Source organism: Corylus avellana, chromosome 7 (assembly GCF_965113065.1).
Source record: "Corylus avellana chromosome 7, dhCorAvel1.hap1.2, whole genome shotgun sequence".
Lineage (NCBI taxonomy): Eukaryota > Viridiplantae > Streptophyta > Magnoliopsida > Fagales > Betulaceae > Corylus > Corylus avellana.
This window is the reverse complement of record NC_142496.1, coordinates 17,030,123-17,041,860: the sequence shown is the minus strand read 5'-3', so window position 1 is coordinate 17,041,860 and position 11,738 is coordinate 17,030,123. Positions and strand designations below refer to the sequence as shown.

Here is an 11,738-nt window from a genome sequence, read left to right as displayed (position 1 = left end):
GAAGTCACTTATATCCTTAACAAAGAGTCATGTTTATGTGGCCATGTGCATGTGCCATAAATTGAGCATGAAGGCAATGACATTCTTTAGCAGAAGTAGCATAATAAACTTAAAACATAAAACTCATGCTAAAGACGCAAAACCTTTTTTTTTTTTTTTTTTTTGTGAAAATATAAAATAAACAAAACAACACAAACAACGACAAACATCAAGCATCATGCTCCTCCCCCTAAAACTTACATTGTCCCTAATGTAACAAAATAAAGCAAATAAGTAAAGATGAAGGAGATCCATTACAAAAAACAGGGACTTTATTGATGTGGCGAACAGTAACTCATGTTTGCCACGTCAATAATTTTTGACATGTCTAAATACACACGTCAATAAAAAATTTCTTGACGTGTCGGACTTCAACAAGTCAAAAAGTTTTGACATGTCTAAATGCCACGTCAAAAATTTTTGATGCGGTCCATTGACACGTCAAAAAATTTTGATGTGCCTTTATTCCACATGTCAATAATTATGATTAATTATAGTTATAATTAATTAGTAAATTAGTTGTACAATATGTATTAAAAAAAAATTACGTTGTAAATTAATTTTAATTGGTATGAAAAAGTAATTGGTTAACAAAATTAGATAACAATATTAATTGGTACCTATATTAAGTAACAAAATTTCATTGGTATATGTATAATTGGTGTATGTCATCATATACTAAGAGATATATTCAAACCCATTAAAATTTTATAAAACTAGTTAATGCTCTTGTCTCTTATATGCCATGCTTTCACTATATATGGTTATTATATGTGCTTTGAATTCTTTAATTTATGATTATTAATAAATATTACGTAACAAAATATATGTGGCTATTAATTAATAATAAAAATTATGCAAGGCTTTCACTATATATATATATATATATATATGCGCTTTATATTCTTTAATTCATGGCTATTAATTAACAGTAGGCAACAAAATATATATGGCTATTAATTAAAGTGATATAGTATTAATACATATCACGTTTTTTTTTTTTTTTGAAGGAAAATCATTCTTATCTCATTAATAGAGGAATCAAGAGCATTAAAACTCTTATAATCACAGAACATAACGTTCTGAAAGATACTAGCCGAAGCTAAAAGAACAAAGTCGTAACTAAAAGATTACACATCAAAGACGCCAAACATCTGCTAACCAATAACTAATCTGCAGCTGGAATAACAGATCTGCGCTAGGTAGACACAAACTAATGCATAGATAGCTCTTATTCCTCGACCCTAGGATTAAAAGGATCCCATGCCGACACACATCCACCTGAACCCAAAAGCCAGGATATTGTTCACATCCACAACCCCAGGGGTCTGGACCAAAATAATAAGCGAGGAGATCAAGAAAGAGGACATGGCCTTATTACAAGCAGGAAGAAAAACAAGAAAAATACAGGGAAAATCAAAGCAATACAACTAAAAATTTAAAAATAGGAGCACACTAGGCGGATAACAGCAGCCGAAAGAAAAGCCGATCATGTGCTTGCCGGAAACCGATGTGTAGATGGCGTTGGAAGCACATCGCGGTGGGGACGCGTGAAAAGACCCAGCAGAAGACAGTAAACGGCAAAGCTGGCGCGGAGGAGATCAGCGGCGCACTCAAAGAAATTGGGAGGAAGTTTGAGTGAATCCCCCATGAGCGGCACCCACAAAGTGTGCCCAAACAAACATCTAGCAAGAAAAAATAAACAAACAAACAAAGAGCAACAATAGGGAAAAGAAAGCGAAATCCAAAACAAAAACAAAAAAGAAAAGAAACACAGATCGGAGAAAAGAGGGGGGGAAGGAAAATGGGGAAGGGAGAGGGGAACAGATCAAGGAAAGAGAGGGGGAAAGAGAGGAGGGGGGGAGGGGGAGAAACCCCTCCCCCTAAGCTGTGTGGCACTTCCTTAAGCTCTGCTAGGGTTTTGGGATTTTTGCTTGTAACCTTTATACATATCACGTTTTCAATATTGTGGGAATATTAATACATATATGTATTATCTTAGTTTTAAGTATATAGTATTTTTTTTAAAAAATAAGTGATCATATAATTTTTTTCTCTTATTATTTTCAATATATTTTCTTGACGTGTCAAATGTAACACGTCAATAACTTCTTGACGTGTCACATTTTGACACATCAACAATTATTGATGTGCCATTTTAACACGTCAATAATTATTGACGTGTCATTTTGACACATCAATAATTATTGACGTGCAATTATTTCACACGTCAAAAATTAATTAATTAATAATATTAATTATTTGTACCTATATTAAGTAACAAAATTTAATTAATTGGTTAGCAAAATTAGATAACAATATTATTTGGTACATATATTAAGTAACAAAATTTAATTGGTATATGTATAATTGGTACATGTCGTCATATATTAAGAGATATATTCAAACCTATTAAAATTTTATAAAACTAGTTAATGCTCTCTTGTCTCTTATATGCAATGCTTTCACTATATATGGTTATTTTATGTGCTTTGAATTCTTTAATTTATGGTTATTAATTAATATTAGGTAACAAAATATATATGGCTATTAATTAATAATTGAAATTATGCAATGCTTTCACTATATATGGTTATTATATATATGTGCTTTATATTCTTTAATTTATGGCTATTAATTAATAGTAGGTAACAAAATATATATGGTTATTAATTAATAATAAAAATTATGCAATGCTTATATATATATATATATATATATATATATATATATATGGTTATTAAATAATAATAAAAATTATGCCATGTTTTAATTATATGATGACTTTCTTGACGTGTCACATGTGGCACGTCAGGAAATTCTTGACTTGCCACATGTGACATATCAATAATTTATTGACGTGTCTACTGTAGACACATTGAAAAACCTCATCGAAAAGGTGCCAAACTAGCTGGACCCCTTTTTCTTTTTCTTTTTCTTTTTTTTTCTGTCATTTTCCCTCCTCTTTCTCTTTCTCCTCCCGCATGCGCCCACAGCCTTCCTTTTCAAATAAGTTGTCATTTTTTTTCTTTTCTTTTTCTTTGCCTCTTCTAGATGAGATCTCTTCCTTATTTTCTTTCCTTTCTCCTTTTCATTTCAACTAACTTCTTCTCCCAAATTCCTTCTTTCTGCTTGTCTTTCGGTTCTCACTTATATATATATATTTTGACGTGTCAAAAAATGGCACATCAAAAACATTATTGACGTGTCAGAAATTATTGACGTGCTACTTTTTGACATGTCACTAACATTTAAAAAAATATTAAAAAAAACTAATAATTTCTTTTGAAAAAAAAAATTCCAAAACTTTTTTTCCAATTAAATTTACTTCATGTTTAATTTATCATTTAAAATCCAGTTGCAACTTAAAACCCATATAAATCCCTACAAATGTTAAACACCCATATATATCTAACTATTGGAGGAAAATTCCCAAAATCTCATCATGAATTCACTACACAACTGCTCTGATCTTTAAGCATCCGATAGAAATTCCTAAAATACTTAAAACCCCCAAATAATGTGGAAGAACAAATCTAAAAGTGGGTTAGCAAAATTTAACAAAAAAAAAAAAAAAAAACAGAAAAACTTCTATATAAGAGACTAATAGATATAGAATAATTCAAATTCAAGCATTTATACCTTAAAATCCCCAAATATTCAGACCCCTTCCCTTCTCTCTCCATTTCTCTTTCTTCTTCATCTTTTCTCCTCTTCTCTCTCAGGTTCCTTCTCTTCTTTTCTTTTATTTTGTTTAAGCTACAAACAAGGGAGTTGGGGGTTTTAAGTATTTTAGGAATTTCTATCGGATGTTTAAAGATCAGAGCAGTTGTGTAGTGAATTCATGATGAGATTTTGGGAATTTTCCTCCAATAGTTAGATATATATGGGTGTTTAACATTTGTAGGGATTTATATGGGTTTTAAGTTGCAACTGGATTTTAAATGATAAATTAAACATGAAGTAAATTTAATTGGAAAAAAAGTTTTGGAATTTTTTTTTTCAAAAGAAATTATTAGTTTTTTTTAATATTTTTTTAAATGTTAGTGACATGTCAAAAAGTAGCACGTCAATAATTTCTAACACGTCAATAATTTTTTTGATGTGCCATTTTTTGACACGTCAAAATTTTTTTTTGATGTGCCACTTTTTGACACGTGAATAAATTATTGACGTGGTGAAACTGCCATGTCAAAAAAGAATTTTTGACGTGCCAATTTCTGACGCGTCAGTAATTTTTGACGTGTCAAAATTGGCATGTCAAAAAATTAGAATTTTTGACACCCGTCAATATTAACACGTGAAAAAAGGTTTTTGACATGTCAATATGCTTGACACGTCAGAAACTATTGGTCAACAAAAACCCTTTTTTTTTTTTTTTTTTTTTTTTGTAGTGAGAGTGCCTTGAAGTGGTGAAACAAATTGACACTTGTTACTTGCGAAATAAATTTAAGTCATGAAAAAGTTATTTAAGCAAATTATCCCATCTAAAACAAAAGAATCGGCCGAGTTTAACTAATTTTAGAACAAAGATTATTTAAAAGGTTAATTACAATTAGACATTTTTAAATGTAAAATAGTTCACATGCATGCATGAAAACATGTGTATATGGGATGTACCATAAATAGAAGAAAAAAAGAACAATATGGAAGGAAGATAGCAAAGGTGGTTAGAAATACCTGTTTCCCTAATACATCCTGGATAATTTGGCCACTTCTTTTAGGGCTCTCTTTTAGCCTCCACCTTCATTTCATCATCGTTGAACGTTTTTGCAAGTTCAATGAATGCTTCTCCAACCCTATTGGTTTGATGCCATACTTTCGAAGGATTTACGTCAAAGAACAGTAGTAGAACTAGTATCTCCCTTGTCTTTCTGAACTCGAGGATCTTCATCAGCTCGTCCAAGCACCATCGGGATGATGCATAGTTTTTAGTGAGTACAATGATCGAAATCTTTAACTCTTCAATGGCTTTGACAAGTGCTGGTGAAATTTCCTCTCCGCTTCTTAGTTTGTCATCCATGAAGGTGTTGGTTCCTTTTCGACGTAAATCTGTGTATAGATGAGCAGTGAAAGTTTTACGAGTATCTTCGCCTCGAAAGTGACGGAGCCACGTGGAGACCAATAAGAGCGATGGCACCAACTAAAGCTGGAAAAAAAATTAAGTCTTATATGTTTAGTTAATGGACCCTCCAAAAATAGTCAACTACCCAACAATTAGCCTGTACGTGGTTGTGTGCACAAGTTCAAGTTGTTTTTCTTTAATGTAGTGGGTTTGCCATTTGCAGCAGAAAACTCCCATAAAGCTGGTCAAACTCCACCTTTATAAGCTTGTTGCCGTTGCCGACAAGTTTCTCATTTTTCTTTAATTGGACGCATCGCAAGCATGTAACAACTTGCATTATTATCTTGACAAACTTGCATAATTAGGGAGGTATAGCTAGCGGTTCTGCATTTCTCTCTCAATTTTTTCTGCTAACTTGTACTCTTGCAACTTCGTCCATGGCCTTCCACACAACTTCTTCGTCATTCTCTTCTTCCATATTTCAAGGGGATGTATTCTTGAGTTTTAGAGGCGAAGATACTCATAAAACTTTCACTGCTCATCTGTACACAGATTTACGTCGAAAAAGAATCAACACCTTCATGGATGACAAACTTCGAAGCCGAGAGGAAATTTCACTGGCACTTGTCAAAGCCATTGAAGAGTCAAAGATTTCGATCATTGTACTCTCTAAAAACTACGCATCATCCCGATGGTGCTTGGACGAGCTGATAAAGATCCTCGAGTGCAGAAAGATAAGGGAGATACTAGTTCTACCACTATTCTATGACGTAAATCCTTTAGAAGTACGGTGTCAAACCAATAGGGTTGGAGAAGCATTCACTGAACTTGTAAAAAGGTTCAACGATGATGAAATGAAGGTGGAGGGGTGGAAGAGAGCCCAAAAGAAGTGGCCAATTTATCCGGGATGTATTTGGAAAACAGGTATTTCTAACCACCTTTGTTGTCTTCCTTCTATATTGTTCTTTTTTTCTTCTAATTATGGTACATCCCATATACACATGTTTTCATGCATGCAAGTGAACTATTTTACATTTAAAAATGGCTACTTGTAATTAACCTTTTAAATAATCTTTGTTCTAAAATTAATTAAACTCGGCCGATTCTTTTGTTTTCGATGGGGTAATTTGCTTAAATAACTTTCTGATGACTTAAAAAAAAAAAAATGGAAAATGAACTTTCCGTTTGTTGCGCACATATCAGGGTTGTTTGTCAAACTCCTCCCCACCCCTAAATACTATTCACTTCCTTTTTCCAAAAAAATCAAGATTAAAACAATTTTATTTTTATATCACATCATTTATTTTTTACTACTATTCAAATAAAAAAATCACTTCAAAACAAAGTTTTCTACTTTTCAATACTACTTTTTTCACTTTCCTATACCTATTAATATTAATATTATTATTATTATACAAAAAGTATGAACAGTGCTATGGTGCATAACAAACCCCCTTAGAGTTATGTATCACTAACTTTTCTCTCTAGTCCTACTTTTTTAATTCATAATTTCTTTTTTTTTTAGCTGAAGGTAACTCATTAGTTAGTATTTTTTGTTATCTTTTTGTATAGGTAGGAATGAACCAGAATTTATTGACGAAATCATCGAACGGGTGAATTCAAAATTAGTTAATAATACATACTTTCAAGTTGCCCAATATCCAATTTGAATAAAGTCTCATGTACAAGGATATGAAGTCGCTTTTAGATATAGAGAATAAAGACAGCACATGCATGATAGGGATCTTCGAAACTAGCGAGATTGGTAAGGCAACTCTTGCAAAGCCATCTACAACTCGATTGCTTCTCATATTGAAGATAGTTGTTTCCTTGAAAAGATTAGAGAAACTTCCAACGAAAAGGGCCTAAACCATTTGCAAATTAAACTTATTTCTAAAATCCGAGGAGGTTCAAGTCAAATGGTTGACAATGTTGATCAAGGAATTACTTTGATACAACAAAGGCTTCGCTTAATAAGGATACTTCTAGTTCTTGATGAAGTGGATCATTCAAACCAATTAGAAAAGATATTTGGAAAAGGCAATTGGTTTGGTTTAAGAAGTGGAATCATCATAATAACAAGAGATAAACATTTACTAACTAAACATCAAGTTTTAACCTACGAGGTGAAGGAATTGGGTTACTTCGAAGCTCTTAAGCTTTTTAGTTGGCATGCCTTTAATAGAGATAGACCTGATGATGATTATGTGAAAGTCACAAACGATGCAGTGCGTTATGCTAGAGGATTGCCACTAGCTTTGCAAGTGCTAGGCTCGAGTCTAAAAGGTAAAGATATCTTTTATTGGAAAAGTAAATTGGACAAGTACAAAATAATTCCTCACGTTGATATTCAAAAAAGACTTCGAATAAGTTTTGATGGATTAGATGAAAATGCAAAGAATATTTTCCTTGACATTGCATGTTTCTTCAAAGGAGAGAATGTAGAATATGTCACAAAAATACTAGATAGTTGTGGTTTTCACTCATATAGTGGCATCGAAGAGCTAAAAGATAAATGTCTCATAACTGAGTTTTTGGATAAATCATTGGTGATGCATGACTTGCTGCAACAAATGGGTAGAGAAATTGTTCGACATGAATCACCGGAAAAACCTGGCAAGCACAGTAGATTATGGTTTCATGAAGATGTTCGTCATGTTCTAGAAGAAAATATGGTAAGAATTATGTTAAAAATCCCTTTAAATTTTACATTTGTTTCTTTTTCATGAGTTAAGTTACTAGGAAAATATATATTTTGCAAAATAACAATATTGCTTCAAGTTAGATGGTTATCTGACTTCAAGGGTTGAATATTCATGTAAAAATTGTGATGTTCACAATAGAAGCAGAACATGTAAGGTTAATCCCACCTTGAGAAATTCTAATTAAAAATTATACTGAACTTTATAAAAAGTTTAAATATAATTCTTGGAATTTTTTTTTTTTTTTTTTTTTTTTGGTAAAAACACATGTCTCAAAACAAACTGCCAAAAAAAAAAAAATACAAAAAAAAAAATTTCAAAAATTTCAAAAATTTAAATACAAAACTTTTAGGGAATGTCCTACAGCTTCATAATCGAAAATTTTGCAAATGCATACTTCTTGCTATTTAAAGTGAGAAGGTTGGTCTTAACAATACATACATACAACCTTTGTCAATTTTTACAATTTTTATTAGTATCTTGCCTTTTCTTTTGTGAACAAGTAAGGGTAATATGTAAATATAAATATAACATAAACATTCATTTTGAGAATGTGATCATCAGTCACTTTAAGGCATTCCAAATTACTCATTTTGAATGAGTGGATATACAGGATAACATAATAGCAGAGGGTGGACAAGATGAAGAACATCCTCATGATCAAGTTGCAATTATTGTTGGAGTCTACAGTGATGGTAATGAAATCTATTGTACTCATGGAGATTACCATAAAACTTGCTATGGATCATTGCGCTACGATCAAGTATGGTTGCATTCCTATGTTCTTCCAGAAGATGTTAAGCTAAAGAGAGGAGATAATCTTCAAGTTTGCTTAAGTATTTTCCAATATCATATAGGTTTGAATTTTATATCTGTGAAACATTCAACATCAGTGTTCTTTAGAAGTTGCAGATTCCATTTGGTACGAAAGCATGAAGAAAAAGTGATAGATTTAATTCAACCTTCAAGTAGATGCCGTGATGATGATGATGAATGATGATGGCAACTTGGAATCCAAATTTTACCCACAACAAAAGCAACATTCTTCAACACCTGGCACTTAGAATTCGTATGAAGAGAATAATGTAATTAAGGTGTGGATTTACTTATCTCTTTTTCAAATCCGATTTTCTTACCCCTTTGAAATTACTATTGCTTTATTTTTTAGGGTATTGTTCGTGCTTTTATATACAGTTTTCTGCTTTATGATTTTGGTGGCATAAATTCATCAGCAATGAAAACTAATAAATTCTTGACCTGCTTGGCATATCGAAGGAGTTCCTTTCGCTTTGGCTTTTGTGTGTTTTGCGGGACTTGGACAGTTTGGCAGGCAACTCACATGTTGCAACTTCTACTTCAGATGTCACGTTAGTGATTTTACTCTCCATAGACTCTCTTTTTTTTTTTATTATTTTTTTTTATTTACGTTTTTGTTTTTTGTGCAAGTTTTTTGCTCTTTTGGCACTTCTTAATCATGGCCATGCTCTTTTATAAGATTGGAGTTAACCCGATATGCAATTTTGCTAATTGTTGAGAAAGGAAATTATTTTCTTTCTTCAAGGTCTAGTTAGATTTTCTTCACAAATTTGTTTTTTTTTTTTTCGTCTTCCTTTCTATTTTTGTTTTTTTTTTTTTTTTTTAAAAAAAAAGCGAAGCAACAACTACAAAGAGAAAAAAAAAAAAAAAAAAAAAAATTAGCTTGATATAGTGACACAATATAATAAATGGAGAAAGGATCATATTATCTATATGTCAATTAACCAATGAATGAGTTCCATGACCATTTATATTTTTGACAGAAAAGCACAATCATTTTTTTTAGTAGGATACAAGTAGGCCTCCTAAAATTACTCCAATTACTGAGCCAAGAAAGACTCTATTTTTTTCATTCCTCAATTGAAGGAATGTAAGTGAAATGAGAATTTAAGGCCATTACCTTCTTCTTCTTTTTTCGTTTATCATGGTTTTTCTATCATCTTCTCAAATGAGCATTTACACTCTGAAATGAATTTTTCTACTTTATATGAGACCTTATTGTTGTGTTCATCTCCACATAAATAATCAAGGTACTTATCCCTACGACTTAAGAATTTTGCAAGGACATGTTTAAGGTTGTGGAAGTGGGTGCTACTTGCAATCGATTTTGTAAAATCTCTAAGTGCATTAATAAAAGATTAACCAAATCAAATTCCTTTAAACTAACCAACATTTTTCTGTTTCTTTGGTGGCAGAGTTTTGATTATTGCTGCTAGGGACCTTTCCTTGGTTTTGGATCTCAGTTGATATTTTTTCCAGCCCCAGTATTATTTTCAAGTGATTGGGAAATATGTGAAGATTAAATAGAAAGTAATCCTCTTTCAATTTCTACATGTGTAAACCTTGGTTTTTATGTTCTTTCTTTCATTCCCTCATGTTTTCTTAATTCAGTTACCCTTTTGGCTAAAACTTTGTGGTTCTTGGTAAAGATCTTGAAGAGGAATCTTCAATAGCAGAACATATCCCATTACTGTTTTAGCTGTGTAGAGCTGATGTCTAAACAATTGACAAATCTGGTAGTTTTCATCTTGGGAGAACATAAAGGGCTATGACTGCAATGACAATTGACAAATCTGCACGAAATCATTAACAGTCACTAAAGAATGCAGGAAGATCACCCACATATCATGTTTCTCACCTAATAGATTTTCCATGTCCTCTTCACATTCGTATAGTAGTTTGTTCCATGTCAGTATATATAGTATTGGAGTATCTTGGAATCAAGTGGATGCCCTTTTACATATTAAAAAAGAACCACGGTTTAATATTTTTTTATATTTTATTTTTAGGACATGTGGCAAATTTTAGGAGTGACATGTGAGAGATTAACGAGGTGTCGATTTTGTATTTTCCCATAGGTGAGGTACTAGATTTGACTGTTTTGGAAACCTACAGGGGAAAAAAAAATAAAAAAGTACAAACCGAGGTACTAAAAAAATACTTAACCCTAGTTTTTATAGTATGGATGCATTGCTAGAGATGATACAGAACCTGCACCAGACGACAATACCCATTACCCACTTGGCCAGCCCAAGTAGCTATTGCAGGCCTAAAAGCCCACAATTGGGGCTAAACAGATTAGGCCTAAGCCAAGGGCCTCAATTACATAAAGAACACTAGGAATATTTACAGTGAAGAGGATAACCTCCTCCAGGGATAGAGTCAAAAAGTTTTACGAGCAAGAGCCAAAGTTTTGTAACATATGTTACAAACATTATTTTTTTAAGTAGTTGGTTTACAAATTCTTCCAAAAAAATTTACTGTTAGACATTAAAGCTTGTTCGTTATTTTTATGACAAAAAACTAAATCAATTTAATTGGTTTTGGCGGTTTTTACCGTTAGTCATTAACAAGTTTTTATTATAGTTTGACCATTTGATTATTAACAAATGTTTTAAGGTTTTTTGATGTTATGACCGTTTGGTCCGTAATTGCCTTTAGTAAACTATTGAGAAATATAGAGGGACACTAGCTTTCTCATATTCCAAGCACCCTTACCTTCATCAAAACTGCCAAATAGCACGGAAATCGGATGGAATAGTGGTGTTGCTGAACCACGTAAGAATCTGATGATGATTGCTATCCCAATCAATGAGGTGAGTAAGGAAAGCTTCATCAATTTATGTAGCGCCTTTAATGGGCTCTTTGGCATCTCCTGTCACATAAAAGAAAAGCTTGCAACCTTTAAGAAAACTACACATAGATTGGGACCGGGCATCAAGAGATTTGTGTCATCTAGAGATTTCAAATGCAAAATCAAAGTGTAATTTGTGCCATCTAGAGTGTTGTTTGTGCCATCCAATATAGCCTGAACATGATAAAGAATCACATTTTGTGCCATATGAGATCAGGACGAAAAGATAAGTAGAAAACACCTTGCCAACCCTTGCAACAAC

General features: G+C 32.3%; 1 protein-coding gene across 1 annotated transcript; it reads left to right on the top strand.

The window, feature by feature from the left end:
• Nucleotides 1–5,541: 5,541 nt before the first annotated feature.
• On the top strand, nucleotides 5,542–8,753 carry LOC132185191 (disease resistance protein RUN1-like). The gene is made up of 6 exons (XM_088518519.1): nucleotides 5,542–6,028; nucleotides 6,677–6,717; nucleotides 6,943–7,390; nucleotides 7,538–7,779; nucleotides 8,420–8,569; nucleotides 8,700–8,753. The coding sequence occupies exons 1-6, from the start codon at nucleotides 5,542–5,544 to the stop codon at nucleotides 8,751–8,753; spliced, it is 1,422 nt and encodes a 473-aa protein (XP_088374645.1).
• The last annotated feature ends 2,985 nt before the right edge of the window (nucleotides 8,754–11,738 follow it).

What these genes read in the sequence shown, in the direction of transcription:
- LOC132185191 (XM_088518519.1), top strand. Translation starts at nt 5,542, where the DNA reads ATGGCCTTCCACACAACTTCTTCGTCATTCTCTTCTTCCATATTTCAA. An exon ending in TTGACGAAATCATCGAACGG is followed by an intron (nt 6,718 to 6,942) that starts GTGAATTCAAAA and finishes TTCCTTGAAAAG; the next exon opens with ATTAGAGAAACTTCCAACGA. An exon ending in GCTAGGCTCGAGTCTAAAAG is followed by an intron (nt 7,391 to 7,537) that starts GTAAAGATATCT and finishes GTTTCTTCAAAG; the next exon opens with GAGAGAATGTAGAATATGTC.